The following is a 16,489-nucleotide window of genomic DNA, read 5'->3' as shown; positions in this document are numbered from 1 at the left end:
TTTCTCGCCTGCCAACTCAGCTTTTGCATACGGAGTCCCCTGACAGCGTATTATGTGCTGTAAGACCCCATAACTATACAGAAAAACCCAGAAAACCATATAGTTTTGGAAAGTACACATTCTGAAAAATCCAACATGGGTAAAGAGTCCTTTCTACACCAAAGTACCAATCTGCAAAGCTTTCCTAAAGTTATTGATTTTTATGACATTTCAGAAAATTGCCTAAAAATTTTGCAATTTTCTGCATTTATCTCACAAAATTTCTTGCGTACAAAGGCAAATCACCCCAAATAGGAACACATAAGGCCTACTGAACACCAACAAGTTCCACCAGCTCCATAGTGTGGCCAGGTGTATAGATTATCATGAAAAGAAAGTGTACTGCCATCTAGTGGCCTACCTTTAAATGGCACCTTAGTAGCAATATACAGATACATTGTATACAGATTAGCTACAAATGTAGAAAAGGCAGTTTCCTACCAGACAGTAAATTGAGAGAACATTTGCTCTTTTCACATGAATAGGAGTCCATCAAAATAGAAGTTCTTAGCTTTATAACCTGTAAGTAAAAAGTATAGCATTATAAAAAGCATTTGAGGCTCAAGGCTTCATTCATACCCAGTGGTTCAAGGGTTCCCATTATATGTATCATTTTGCCTCATTTTGCAATAGTAGATGTGTTCTGTCTCCCCCTCTCTTTGGACGGCCACGTCTTCTAAGACTAACCAACGTAATGAGGCCGGGCTGTGTTTATGCAAATAAAAATGTGTTCCCACGGGTGTCTGTGTTTTCTTTTTCTCAGGATCATATGCTGTTATAGAGTATTTGTGTTCCCGTATTCGTGTTTTGACTGGTCTAGCAGTTTGACCTATATACATTTTCCCGCATGGGCATTTTAATCCATATACCACAGACTCAGAGTTGCAAGTATGGTACCCCCTGATAGGTATTTTATGGCCCTTGTAAGGATGTGTAATGGAATCACCTTTAATAATAGAGTTACAGTTACTGCACCCTAAGCAGGGAAAAGTCCCATATTTTGGAGGGCCAAGGAAACGGGTTCGTTTTTCAGTTCTCAGTAAATCTGACTGCCCCTTTTGTACGAAAACAATGGTGGTGACTTACAAAGTCTACCCAGTGTTGAATCTTTTTGTAGAATAGACCAATGGTGTGTAATCATTTTTTCTAGTTGTTTGCTTAGAGGGCCAGATTGACTGACGAATGGTATTCTCGAAACATGTAGTGCGGTGATATCTCAATAAATTACACTGATGCACTGAGGAACATGTGTACTCTCCAGGTTATTTGGATTGAATCTGACAGTGAGATGGGGGGTGAGAGTCATGTGCCAGGATAAGCGCTATGTGCAAAGACAATAATGGGCTGGCAGTGAGGAGAGGAGGGCACACAGTGCCTAGCACACCTCCCCCTCCCCAGCATAGTGCCTAAGCATGTGCACATACCTACCCCTAGTTCCAGTCCTGGCTGCTGCCGTATCAAAGCTTAGATCACTGGCGGTAGTAGCAATGGTGACCTCCCCACTGTGGATCTCTCCTGGTTGCTCCCCCCCCCCCCAGGCGGGCAGGAAGATTAATTTTTACCCCTAACTGCACCCCCCACAGCTGAGCCCTAGGCAGCTGGCTACCCCTACTTTTTGCCCTGAAGAGGTTTAAAGGGGTTCACTTAACTTTCACTATGATGTAGAGAGTAATATTCTGAAACAGTTTGCAATTGGTCTTCATTTTTTTATTTGTACTTTTTTAATTACTTCAATTTTTGTTCAGCAGCTATCCAGTTTGGAGTTTCTGTATTTATATGGTTGCTAGGGTCTAAATTACCTTAGCAGCCATGGAGTAGTTTGAATGAGAGACAGGAATATGAATAGGAGAGGAGCTGAATAGAAATCTAAGCTATTAAAGCCACCTGTTTAGCCTGGCATTTATGTCCACATAACTTTTCCTCTGCACACATAGATATGTACTGATCTGAGACAAGCTAACACGCTTTGGGTCCCACGGGAGAAAAGCGCTTTACAAATGTTTTGTTGTTGTTGTTGTAAATGTAACAATGACAGACAAAACTGTAGCAAGGTCACCAAACTAACAAATCATTCCCCCCCCCCCCCAATATGCCCACCCTAGGTGCACTATTGTGCTAATGTGCTATTTGGCCCAGTGAAGTGGATAGGAAAAGTAGGAGTGAGGGCCACATTAACAAGCCGATGGAGTCCCCATCCGACAAAAAATCGAGCCTGTTTGAGAAATCTGCCTGTGTATGGCCACTTTTAGAAGAAGGCAAATAGCTGAAAAACTATAAAATAAAAATAATAATAAAGGCCAATTGAAATGTTGCTTAGAATTAGCCATTCTATTACATACTAAAAATTTAGTTAAAACTGAACCACCCCTTTAACATGCAACTCACTGCGGTTGTGGACATAAATAAGCCCTAGGATGTTTTTGGTCTTTAGCGATATCCTGCCTTTCATTTAATATGCGTCCTTACCTTATCTAGTGCTCCGGCTTCAAATAGGTCTGATTGGATCAGCTTGCGTTTGGGGGCGGAAGCCCAATTCACTAATGTATATAAACTCCCCCTCAGGTTACCCAATTATAGCTGGGAATTATGGCAGCAGCTGGAAGAGAGGTTAATACAAAGGTTCGTTGTAGGTGAGTAGTACTGACCGGCTATGAAATGTAAGTATGGGCTTTGAATTTGTGCTTTGGCAAAGGTCATTGCATGGGTGAATAAAGGTTTTAAATGTATTTGTTAAGTTTCCGCTAATTCCGGATAATTATGCTGTTCCATTCAGCCTCAGCCGTTTGGATTTGCTCCTCAGTCCTAAAATATAAGTGGCACACGTGCACTTTGATTTGTTAACGTGTTGCTGTGTTTCTAGTGAGACTTTAGCTGGAACCCCTTCGTTGTTAGCAGGGTTTCGGTTATTGCTGTAAGTGGAGCTGTGTTAATTGTGTTAATTCGTTATGCGCTTTCAGAGCTTTTAACCGGGGCTCCTGCAGATGGGGTGAAAACTGCCGATTTTCCCACGAAAGAAAGTTCGCTCAGATCTGCAGACACTTCCAGAATGGCTTCTGTGTCTATGGCGAAAAGTGCAGGTAGTCATTAATGTGTTCTCCGTTTTTCTGTTATAAGCTGTAGATTTAACACAAAGATGTGTGAAAAATGCCCAAGGAACGCCAGATAATGAAATAAAGCCAGGAAACTAAAGAGAAATTAAATAGTTTGAGGGGTTTGGGGAAGAGTTGCCGAGCTTATTGTAAATAAGAGATCAATGAAATTCTAACGTATGGAAGGGCCATGTCATGGAACCAATTGTAAGCAAATAATTATGATTTTAAAATATATTTATTCTCTGTAATAAAGTACATTGATGAAAAACTGCATGAATTCAAATGGCAAAATAATACTACAGAGTTTAACTTTGTTTTTTAACAGACTCCTTGCATGCATCCTGGAAAGCCCCAGGTTTTGAGAATTTCAAATAGAGGAATACCTTTAGTAGGAAAGACCAAAATGCAAACTGTACAATAAAGCACTACCAACCTAGCCTTTGTTCAAACCTATCTTGGTGGAAGCTGCAAAGGGGGTTGCAGGTGACTGGTCTATAGAAAATATTTCCCATTGATGTCCCTGAACTAAAGCTGGCCAAATGATTGGATCTGCCCAACCTCAAGGTGGGAATATCTGTAAAAGGATCTTAACATGCATGGCCAACTTTACTAATCGCCAGTAATGTAGAAGCCAGATAATTAAAGAGGACTTCTAAATTTGCTTGATGGCATGTCTCTCAACAATGCATAGCATATAATTGAATGCGTGCATAATGTTGGGCTGCCAGAAACAGTGTCTAAACTGTTAAAAAATATAATGTTGTGTGTAGCAGTGGTCTGCCAGAGTACCATAATATCTTTGGTCTACAGTGGGTCCCAGCTAAGTACAATATGTATCAGCCCTGGATATTGTCAGTGTTCACCTGTTGCAAGAAACTTGCTTCATTAGAGATGAATGTTTCCTCTGAATGTCCATTCTATTGCACTGGATTGCTGTAGTAATACTGACTGTTTTAGTAATGGTCAAAATCAATACTACACCAATATTTTTAATGTCACTGGAGAATTGTACATTACCATTCTGCATAAAGAAACTTTCTCTCTGCATTGCTCCATAGTCCAGTGGTGTGCTTAACACTTTTGATTGTCTTGGGCCCATGTGCATCTTGTAATTTGAAACTTAATTATATAGCTACTTACAAAGTTCTTGTGCTGACCCTACTTTCAGAGGCAGCTTGGGACTGAGCCGTGTGTTGCCTACTGCTTCATGATTGAGCTGATGGTTTTTAGATGTCCCTTCACAGTAAATACACCGTGGCTGATCATGGTCATATAAGGCAGAAATTTGTCAGGCATTCGTTGGGATAGTGAGATGACAATCATGACTGCCACAATGAGGTTTCTGAGCTCTGCAGTACAAACAATTCAACTGCAAGTGCTTGTATAATGAGATTGCATGGCTGTATGCTTGATTTTATGCATCTGTAACTGGCGTGGCTTAAAGAGCTGTACAGTTTATTTAGAATCTGGAACTTACCTAAAACTTCTTTGTTGAAATGGTTTCAGTCCAGCTCTGAGTGTTGTGGAGCACCCAGTCAAGGGTATCGTATATTGTAGCATGATTACTGGGTAAAGTCATAGAATGAAGGTATTCCCATCCACCTCCAAAATCCTCTATGAAGTAGCACAGAGGGCTGCCCAGGTATGAAGTCAGAGAATGAGCAAACGGCTGTTTTGAGTGACAAACACCAAGAAACCGGTGTTTGGGGGGTAAAATTCTGTTTTGTTGGACAAGCAGTTGCCTTGTAGGTGTGCAGTTTGTTCAAAAAGATGTACAATTCCTTATTTGCGAGGACTGGCTACTACCTTGATGCCCTAAAGAGCACAGAATCTTGAGTTTAAATTTCGTTTTGTGTGGATTACTCTGCCCTAACTGTTAAAACTAAGTAAGCTTTATCAGAAAGGTCTAAATAAGCAGTAGCAGAAAAGCTGCATGAAGTCCTCTATTAAAAGAAACACAGGATTTCTTGTCTTTTGTATACATGTTCTTTGGTATTTTCTCCCTCCCAAAAAAATCTTTTATTCCTGGCAGTAGTGTCTGCAGCCTCCTCTCTTCCCTGCCCCCCACTCCTATAGGAATTGGTAAGAATTCTTTCACCTTCCCATCAGAATGTATGCATCTGTGCTATGCCGTCACCAGCTAGAGCTGCAACAAGGAAGCTATGGAGAACAAGCTAAAATGGCAGCTGCTATCTTAAACAGAGTGAGCTTCTAGGCCTGTTTACTTGGGTAGCTTTCTGCTGAATAAACATAGCTTTCTAGCTTGCACTATTGTGGCTAATCTATTGGCAGTAAAATGCCACAATGACTCTCTCCTCCTTTTTTAAAAGGGTCTGGTTCTTAGTAAAGCAAACAATTGGTATTGTTGCTGAGGAATGTGACTTCCACAGGCCCACCCCCCCGAACCAGTCTGTTTGTGTAAAAGGCATGTTAGATATATGTATTTGTATTGCTGTATGGCTTGATTCAGTGGGGAGGCATTGTTTGGGCCTTGCAACCTAAAGTATATTTCTGGAGTGTTAACTTTTATACTGCTGTTGGTTTTGATTGCTCTTAGTCAGTCTAAAAAAAAATCTGTTGTATTGGCACACTTTTTAAACCCCCCCCCCCCCCCCACTGGGTGAGTAGTCATGTGCCAACTGCTTATCCAAATACCTGTGTGTGTGTGTGTGTATATAGAATATCATTTTTTTTATGTCCACATCCCAGCTACCAGCATGTACTGCGGCCACCTCACCCTCCTCACTACCTGACTGGACGTAGGGTCTCAGAACCTTGTATTTTACCTCATGTTCCTGAGCATAATGAAGCACGTCGAGGATCAGAGCCCTCAGTTCCTCCCTTAAAACTGTCTGTGGAGCATAAGGAAACTTTGCCCCCTTCAGGTAGGGAGAACTGGGCTCTTGCTGCGGAGTTCATTCCTAGACATTCAGGTATAGTAATACCAGGTAATTCTGTGCATAGTCTAGAAACTGTTTATTTATTACTGAATGGGCAGGATAAAAATGTTTTTCTTCTAGGACTTATAAGATCTGTATCCAGCCCTACACTTCAGCATGAGGCCTCCATAAGCACTTTAGTGAAACGCTGTGAAGGAATAAAAAGCACCACTTCTCTAAAAAACTTGAATTCTCAAAAGGTAAAAATAACTGCTCCAAATACTACACTCCAAAGTTAAAATAAATCTGAACTGAATGAAAATGGCTTAAAGGAGAAGGCAAGGCTAATAGTTAATCTCAAGCTGCAGGCATAGCTTCAGTTGTCTCAATAGTGCCTTTAAGTCTCCCCATACTTCACCTGATCAGAAGCCAAACGGGGAAAAAAAAACGCTGAGCAGTGTAGATTCCCATAATGCATCGCTCCTTCCCAGACTTGGCGACTTGTTAATGTAAGCGGCACATGCGCACACAGCAGGAGCGTCTGGTTGCCATGGCAATGCAGCGACTGAACTGACATGCAGGAGCGGCGGAGGCTTTGTGGCAGGAGCAGGAATCGAAGGGGGGCTGGCTTGTGCTTTTCAGCCCATACAGACATACATAGTAACATAGTAAGTTGGGTTGAAAAAAGACGTATATCCATCACGTTCAACCATAATGCCTATATATAACCTGCCTAACTACTAGTTGATCCAGAGGAAGGCAAAAAAACCCCATCTGAAGCCTCTCTAATTTGCTGTAGAGGGGGAAAAAATTCCTTCCTGATTCCAAGATGGCAATCGGACCAGTCCCTGGATCAACTTGTACTAAGAGCTATCTCCCATAACCCTGTATTCCCTCCCTTGCTGAGAATCTATCCAGCCCCTTCTTAAAGTTATATAATGTATCGGCCAGCACAACTGATTCGGGGAGGGAATTCCACAACTTCACATGCTGGACAAGATGGCGGCGCCGTTTACTGAAACAAGTATGTAGGTTCTAGTATGTGTATCTCTGTAAATCTTTCATTAGGCAAGCCAGAAATATAGCATTTTTATACAGCAATAGTAGTAGTACTGTTTAATAGTGTGCTTAAAGGAACAGTAACACCAAAAAATGAAAGAGCTTTAAAGTAATAAATATAATGCGCTGGTAAAACTGGTGTGTTTGCTACAGTAACACTACTATAGTTTATATAATAAGCTGTTGTGTAGCCACGGGGGCAGCCATTCAAGCTGGGAAAAAAGGAGAAAAGGCACAGGTTACATAGCAGATAACAGATAAAACACTATTGTATTCTACAGAACTTCTGTTATCTGCTATGTGCCTGTGCCTTTTCCCCTTTGAATGGCTGCCTCTATGGCTACATAGCAGCTTATTTATATACATTATAGTAGACTTTCTGAAGTAAACACAACTTTTACCAGTGCAGGGCAGCAGCACATTATGTTTTAGTTACTTTTATACACTTTAATTTTTTGGTGTTACTGTTCCTTTAATAGGTTTTGACTTTCCTTAGACTTTAAAGTGGAATAAGTCTGCCTTAGAATAACCTTTTGACTCCCGACCATTTCTCCTTTTACAGTGTACTTCAGATCTACAATATGAACGTAGTCGGGATGTGGTTTGTGGGATTTGCATGGATAAGGTGTATGAAAAGCAGGTAGCTGAACGAGTGTTTGGGATATTGCCAAACTGTAGTCACGCTTATTGTGTTGGTTGTATCAAACGCTGGCGGAAAACAAGAGACTTCCAGAATGAGGTTATCAAGTGAGTTCTAGTGCAAAGTATACTGTGTGTGGTTAAAGTGTCACAAAATAAATCCGTAAAAGGAAAAAGAAAGTCAGTCACTTGGGGGTGCCAAAATGTTAGGCACCCCCAAGTGACTTTGACCACCTACCTTTTACCCCGGGCTGGTGCCCCTGTGAGGAGGGAACAGCACCAGCCTGGGGTAGCTGCCTTCCTGATTCGCTGTGCGCGCATGCGCAGTAGAGTGAAAAGCCGAACTTAAACATTTAAAGTCGGCTTTTCACTCTACTGCAGAAGGAAGCGATCCGCTCCAGGTACCCCGGGCTGGTGCTGTTTTCTCCCAACAGGGGCACCAGCCCGGGGTACGAGGTAAGCGGTTCAAGTCACTTGGGGGTGCCTAACATTTTGGCACCCCCAAGTGATTTTGCCTTTCGTTTCCCTTCTGCTTTTGCAGAACCCTGCATTTAAATTCTTTTAAAAAGAGCAAACGCTTTTCTTAAGTTGTCTGTTTACAAAGGTGCGATACACTGAAAGTGAGCTATGGAAGAAAAAGCTAAAGTGCGAGTACTTCTGTCATCCGTTCACCAGTATTGGCAAATATCAACATTGTAAGGTTAATGTGTTTAAGATGAGCAGTGAATACTAGTGATTGCACTAGGGATAAAAAAAAAAAAGATAAATGTGTTAGCGAATTAAGAATTATTATAAGGGGAGGGGTGGAAATTGATTCCTGTAGTTCATATAATTTGTTAGCAGTTTAGGAATGTATTAAATATAATTATGGCCAATAACATATTATATGAACTACATGTGACACTGGCAGGTGTGCCAAATCTGCTAAATTTATAGCAGTGCCAAACTCACTTCAGCTTGCAAGAATTCATGCCGAAATTCCACATATCGCAACAACTTTCTCATTGCCCTTAAGTTTTTGTAACTTTCTTTCTATTCAGGCCCTCTCCTATTCATATAACAGTCTCTGATCCAAACTACAGCCTTATTGCTAAGGTAACTTTGACCCTAGCAACCAAATAGCTGCTTAAACTCCAAACTGGATTCATTTAATTTTGAAATTTGGGGCTAGACTCCTGCAGAACAATGATCAGGTAGCAAGATGACTGCTTAAAGGAACGGTAACACCAAAAAATGAAAGTGTATAAAAGTAACTAAAATATAATGTGCTGCTGCCCTGCACTGGTAAAAGTTGTGTGTTTACTTCAGAAAATCTACTATAATTTACATAAATAAGCTGCTATGTAGCCATGGAGGCAGCCATTCAAAGGAGAAAAGGCACAGGCACATAGCAGATAACAGAAGTTCTGTAGAATACAGAATAGTGTTTTATCTGTTATCTGCTATGTAACCTTTGCCTTTTCTCCTTTTTTCCAGCTTGAATGGCTGCCCCCATGGCTACACAGCAGCTTATTATATAAATTATAGTAGTGCTACTGTAGCAAACACACCAGTTTTACCAGTGCAGGGCAACAGTGCATTATATGTTTATTACTTTAAAGCTTTCATTTTTTGGTGTTACTGTTCCTTTAACACCTGTGTTGCTAGGAAAAAGTTTCCATGTCCCACCTAGTAGTGATTATAGCACTTAATAGTAACACAAGCCATTACTTCTCCTAGGAGCTTATCTGAAAGTAGTTTCACTGTGAAGTGCCAGCTCTTTGGAAAATATTTATTGGTTCAAGAATGTTTTAAAGGACATGTAAAGCCTACAATCTCAGTTGGGCATGTCCTTCCCCCCCCCCCACCCAAATGGCATTTGTACTGCATATATCCCCTCTGCTTGCCAGCACCATCACATTTTCCTAAAGCAAATGGCAACTTTCACCCGGTGGCCATTTTTCCTGATACATAATCGGATTCACTTAAATTTGCAAACTGCATACACACAGACCCTTATTCAGCATACATTTTGTCAAGAATTCAGGTTAACACAGGCAGAACTGTCTTTTTTGATAAAGTTCTGCTTTGAGCACTAATGGTAAAGCTGAGCTCAGGAGAAACATTTGAAGCAGATGGCTAAAGCTGAGTTTCTATGGGAACCAGCAATGCCATCTTTTACTGGCTGCTAGACTGGGGACATGTTTAGTTATCAGAGTTTAAAACAACTGGGAGGGGGGGCAGAGTGGGTAACAGGAGGAGAAGGAAATCTAAGTGATTAAGGAGATGTTGCAGCCTACAGCATACACGGCGCTGCGATTTGCTGAAATTTCCTCAAGGCAACTTCAGAAAATCACGGCACCACATATGCCATCCCACTGGCAGTTTACATTATAGCCGGTGGGATGGTATTGGGGGGAGATTTATCACAGTGCGACTAATCTCCTTCTGTGTCACAGCCCTTAACCTCTGGACAACCAGTGTGGCAAGTATTGAAAGATTTCAAAGAGGCTGTTCACTGACTACATTTTTGTGTGGGGTTTAAATGTCTTTTAAATGGTGGTGGATTTTTTAAGGATTAATCCTTAATGTACAGTATAACTTAGTAGTAAAATGATAAATTGAAATTCCCTAAACTTTTACACTACAGGGGCTGTCCCCAGTGCCGAATAAAGTCCAGCTATTTTATCCCCAACAAATATTGGGTTGGAGACTCGGCTGAAAAGGCGAAACTTATAGAAACCTTTAAAGCAAAGACCAGGTAAAAGTTAAACTTTTTTTTTTTATGGAATTGAGGGGGGATATTCCCTATAAGACTTAATTTTTAAGTTGCATTTGCAAAACCATTAAATATAAAGCAATGACGTCTGTCAATTAATAATAAAGGTTCACCCCCTTTATTACAGGTGGTTAGCAGTAGGAATGTCTCTGCTACTGCAGGCAACTGATCTCCCTGATTTAGTCACCCATGGTGGGGCAAATCTCCCCATGTGCCAACTTGTGCAACTGGTGGTCTAGTTTCCCTTAAAAGGCAGGGGAGTATTAAGCCCTGTGGGACCAACCCCTTGGTCATGAAACTCTAATCCCAAGAACTGCTACCATGCAGGAAGGTTGCAGCCCTTAAATCTGTTAAACTAAACTTAAACTTATATATTTTTTTTTTTTTTGTGTACACACTTGTATAGATAATAGGAACAAGGTAATGTGCATTAATTAACATGTTAGTAGCTAACTTGGTCATATAGGTTGTACTTCCTTTGCACTTTTACTTAGCCTTGGTGTGTAAATGTGTTCTTTTCTTAGTAAAATCCGCTGCCGCTTTTTTATTCGTGGGAATGGGCATTGTCCCTTTAAATCAGAATGCATTTACCTCCATGAAATACCATCTAGGCATCAGCAAAGGAAGAGACGTGAGCAAAGAAGACGGAGTGCCTCTGCTTTGGTGATTATAAATAGGGACCACTAGTATAAACTTTAGCTTAAAACTTGATTTGTAACACTTACCCATCAAATATATGTCCTATCTTGAAGGTATAGCCCTGTTTAATTTTCATTAAACTGTATCGTAGTACTGACTAACACTGCACAAATTCAAACTGGTAAATCAAATGCCACTAAAAGGAAACACATGCTTATAGAAGTCACAAAAATATCACCCTTAGTATAGATGGGCCCAGGTGCTCATGCCCCAGACCTTCAGCTAGAGGGAGCCAACATGGATAAATCACAAACATAGAAAAAAGGCAGGCACTCTGGTATTGTCAGTGAAGAATAGCGCTTGTTCACGAGAGATTGAAGTAAAATCACAGAACTTTTATTAAGCTAACACATGATACAGAGAGCCTAATGCGTTTCGTACCTCACGGTACTTAATCATAGGCTAAATGAAAATGGACATACATAGAGTATTTAAGACATAAAGAGCCAATCGTCTTTCAAAAGTAATTAGCTGATGTAAATGTAATTAACCAATCAACAACTTGGATGGTTAATTGAAAATCAGGCACATAGAAACAGGCCTATATAAAACAAATGCACATGTGTTAAGGCAAATATATCGGTAATGCATGGGTTAAACTAGTATACATAAATAGACACAAGTGTGTAAATAATAAATGTTAATATAATTAATAGGTTAAACAAATATATATTTAGTTAGACACAATATCTAGAGTATATATAAATGTAGAAATAGTCAGATCAATTATCTAAAACTACATTTCAGACATTTGGTGTGAAAAATTTCAGATTAAATAATACTCGCTATAGCAAATTCAAACTGGCATTTTGTATTCTCCAAAATCCTATGTTACCATGTACCCTCTAACAAGTCAGACATGCAATTGTGAGTAAAGATGGCAAAATATAAATTCCCTTTATAAATGAATTTAAAACTTTTTTCTAAAATTACAATTCTGTTTAAAAAAAAAAAAAAAAAAAATTTTGTGCCCCCACAACTTTCCTTGGTCAAACTGCTCTCTGAATGTCAGCCTTTAAGTTTAAATGGTGTATAGAATGACTCGTTATCAAGTTACCTCTTTAATATAAATACATTTTTATTTAAACTACTACACATGGTAGCCATTTTTGTCAGCCTGTTGGCCATGGGTGGTCATGAGTATATCGGGAAGGTTGAACCATTCCACTAGCCTTTGATCCCATTAGTTAACTGCATACACAACCTAATACCATCTGTGATGGTAGGCCAAATGAGGCTTCAGTTCCACTTGTACACTCTACTCATACAACAAATAATGCTAGTGACATGTTGGTAATGACATGATCCTGTTGGCTCATAACATTGGTATGTTTGGGGGGGGGGGGGTGTTTAGGAATAGACATAATATTGGCTAATTTTATTTTTATTTTACAGACCTATTCACACCTGGTTGGAATGTTTGATGAAGATTTCACAGATGATGAGGACATTGATCTGCTCCATTGTGCTCTCACACTTGCTCTAATTGAGGATAACTTTGAGCTAGGCTTAGGTTTTTCTGAGGAAGTTGAAATTCTGTGGGGTGAAGGAAGTGACTCAGAATAAAAAAAAAAAATAATAATAAAGGGGGGGGGGGAATAAACAACCCTTGTATAACCTTTAAAAGTAACGTGGACCAGGTCCCTTTTTTTTAAAGCTTTTATTGAATGGTGTTTGGTATAGCTTTGTCAGATTAAACCATCTGAAATCTGTTTGCAGTGACAGGTTAACTTGACAGGGCATTACTAGACTAAACCTTTGTTAGTACAGAACGCTTATCTTCATCTTTCTGTTCTAGCATGGCACAGCCTTTAATATATATACAAGATGTATTGTTGGTGGCAGTAAAAATTTTAGCTTTTCCCATCCTTTGTGGGGGATATAAGTATTGTAAATTAAATAAAGATTGTTTAGAACTGACTTTTGTATACTGAAACCTTTCTTGGACACAAACCTCTGTACGAATAGCATAACGTGTTAGTACCTTGTACAATTTCTTGCACTAGAAAGAAGGTTGTCACTGCTAGGAATTACTAGGCTTTCCTCCCCAGTGAGTCCCAATATGCAGAGTGACCAATGCATCCATGACCATGCCCCTGACTAACAAGTTATGCCTAAACTTGTCCATTATCCACCAGTTGGATTATTCCTCTGACAATACTCAAATCATTCTCCTCATCCTTTGGGATGACCCAAATAAAGCTAAAAGTTGTGGTAAATTACTAACCTTGCAGATAGAGGAGGATTTGAGTATTGCCAGAGGAATAATTTACTTCAATGTTTAGCTTTATTTGGGTCATCCTTCACAGGAGGCGATTCTGCTGTTGGCTTTCTGTGGACACTATTGCTTAGAGTAATGTTTTAGTAGGTTTAAATTTCCTTTTATACCTGCTAATTTTGATTCCGAAGGAGAGCTAGTATCTCTGTTAAATTGAGCGGGGTTAGCAGATCTGGCATCACTGTCCAGGAATTTCTTCATGGTGAGAGACTGGATATGTAGATATAAAATAGTAGTGCAGGTTTGGACTCCTTTTAAGGCAGTGACACACAGGGAGATTAGATGTGCCGTGATAAATCTCCCCGCAATGCCATCCCACTGGCTAGAATGTAAATTGCCTGTAGGGTGGCATACACGGCACCATGATATGCCAAAGTTTTTTTTTGTTTTTTTTTTTTTTCTCTCTCAAGGTGACTTTGGCAAATCATGGTACTGCATATACCATCCCACCGGCAATTTACATTCTAGCCGGTGGGGAGACTAGTTGCCCACAACAACTGAGATTTGGCACAACTAATCTCCCTGTGTGTCACTGCCCTTATCCAGGATCCTGACATCCAAAAGGCAGCAAACTACAGGAAGTCTATTTTAAGCAAAAGTTTGTTGGAGAAAGTGTAATGTTTATATTCTAAACAGTAGCTTGTCCGTCCTAACTTGGCTGCGTGGACCCATAGTTTAAAGGAGGAAACCTAAGTCACTTGGGGGTGCCAAAATGTTAAGCACCCCAAGTGACTTGAATCACTTACCTTTTACCCCAGGCTGGTGCCCCTGTACGGAGAGAACAGCACCAGGGTAGCAGCGATGGCTTCCTCCACCGTGCCCACATGCGCAGTAGAGTGAAAAGCCGAACTTTAACAGAAGTCGCCTTTTTCACTCTACTGCACATGCACCTGACTCTCAGTCAAGGCTTAGCAAAGGAGGAAGCACATCGCCCCAGGTGCCCCGGGCTGGTGTGGTTTTCTCCTAACTGGCACCAGCCCCCGGAGTACAAGGTAAGCGATTCAAGTCACTTGGGGGTGCTTAACATTTTAGCACCCCCAAGTGACTTAGCCTTTCCTTCCCCTTTAATCACACATGTCATCTGTATCAGATTCAAATATTAAAGGCACAATGTACCTAAAAACACTTGCCAAATAACCCCATAAATAGGATGTGTTAAAATGTCATTCTGCCTATTTTAAGGGATTTTGTCATGTTTTTATGGTAGCTTTTCTATTACTATATTACACGGGTAGGCCGCTATCTCTGTGCACTGTACCTGATTGAGCTTTCAGAAGGACTGAGTACTACACACTGTTTTGACATAAGCAATTGTTTTTCCTACTCAATGTAACTAAAGGCAGACTTGGCTTCTTACTACTGTACAGCGCTGCGTACATAAGTAGCACTTTATAAATAAAGATATACATACTATTAAGTGCTATTCTCAGAGGGAGCATTTTTAGCAGTGCAGGTGCCCTGATTACTGATCTCAATACGTTTACAACTTAACCAACCTAAGGCTGATGCCACGCGCGGCGTAGGGCTGATTTTTTCGGCAAGCGGAAAAACGCTTGCCGAAAATTCAGCCCTACGCCTGCTACTTATGCCTGCACACGAATGAATGGAATACGCTCTGGTGCAGGCACATGTAGCCGATATACGCATGAAAACGCGAGACTTTGCGTTCTCTCGCGTTTTCATGCGTATATCGGCTACATGTGCCTGCACCCGAGCGTATCTCATTCATTCAGGTGCAGGCACAAGTAGCGGATGTAGGGCTGAATTTTCGGCAAGCGTTTTTCCACTAGCCGAAAAAATCAGCCCTACGCCGCGTGTGGCATCAGCCTAATGTCAGCAGCACTCCTGCATTTGTTAACACTGGACAAATTTGCCTGTGGGTAGAAACTTGTAGCAACAATCAGCGACTGTGTTTATTAACACTGGTTATGTTGATAGAATATTGCCAGTGATCAGGTATTTGCTTTTATTTTTTTCCTTGTAAGTTCAAATGTGATTGCTATGGGAAACATTACCAGTGATATTTAGCTCCAATGTCAGTAAACTTGCCACTTAGTGGATGTTCTGGTCTGCTACAAGGATCTACTGGTGAATAAAACATCATGACTTCATTTTAGACTTCATTCATAGTTACCATATCCCCCAAAACAAAAACTGTATTACCATGTTAGGCAGTGTCAAGAATAATAAAAAAAAAACCAAACACGAGTATTGTAGAAATGACACCTATATTGGCTAACATAAATACATTGCAAGCTTTCGGAGCTCTAAGGCTCCTTCGTCAGGCAAAATACAAATGAAAGCTGGAATGGCACAACATTTATACTGTTAGATCAGAGAGAAGTGTTCTCAAGCAATAAATTAGGAACTTAGATAGAGATCACTTGTGAAGATAGTAAAAGTAATTGTTTATTAGGGTGGGTTGTAAATAGGCCAGGGCTCTGGATTCAGTCAGGTCAGATAGTGTGACATGAAACCTGACCCCAAATTAAGGCGGTCTTAATGCATTAAATAACTCCATACATTAGAATTCATAGATCTTCCTTTCTAGTTCAGTTCCAAAGTTCCCTTTTAGAATTAACACCTTCATGTCCTGTAGCCTGTGGTCCTGATCGCAGAAGTGTTGTCCCACTGGTGTATCACATGTGTTGGTCTTGATCTTATGTCTGTGATGGTTCATCCTTGTGTGTAGTTTTGCCCTGTTTCTCCAATGTACATTCCTCCTGTAGGGCACTTAGTACATATGATCATGAACACCACATGAAGCACATGAATAGCAGTCCCGAATGTTGTAGACTTTTTGTGTATTAGGTATTGCAGTTTGATCTTTGCACAGGATGTACTGTATTTGCAAGTCTCACGTCTGTTGCTGTTGCAGGGAAATCTACCTGCTTTAGTTGTTTGGGGAAGAGCACTTCTAACAATCATTTTCCACAGACTGGGAGGTTGTCAATAGGACAGAAGAGGTAGTTCAGGGAATATATCCTTTAGTCTAGTATCTGTATGGAGCTTGGGCTGCAGGTCCCTGGCTATTTTTCTTATATCA

General features: G+C 40.5%; 1 protein-coding gene across 1 annotated transcript; it reads left to right on the top strand.

Annotated features, from left to right (window-relative positions):
* Positions 1–2,622: 2,622 nt before the first annotated feature.
* Positions 2,623–13,081, top strand: mkrn3 (makorin ring finger protein 3; the record flags this gene model as incomplete). Its single annotated transcript, NM_001142112.1, is given in 8 exon segments — positions 2,623–2,669; positions 2,997–3,116; positions 5,841–6,064; positions 6,152–6,270; positions 7,632–7,816; positions 10,338–10,448; positions 10,991–11,129; positions 12,561–13,081. Coding segments are annotated over 8 exon segments (1,113 nt in total). The 3' UTR covers positions 12,732–13,081.
* Positions 13,082–16,489: the final 3,408 nt, after the last annotated feature.

The sequence above is a fragment of the Xenopus tropicalis genome, chromosome 2, assembly GCF_000004195.4.
Source record: "Xenopus tropicalis strain Nigerian chromosome 2, UCB_Xtro_10.0, whole genome shotgun sequence".
Taxonomy (NCBI): Eukaryota; Metazoa; Chordata; class Amphibia; order Anura; family Pipidae; genus Xenopus; species Xenopus tropicalis.
The sequence above is the reverse complement of the archived record's forward strand: the minus strand, read 5'-3'. Positions and strand labels throughout refer to the sequence as shown.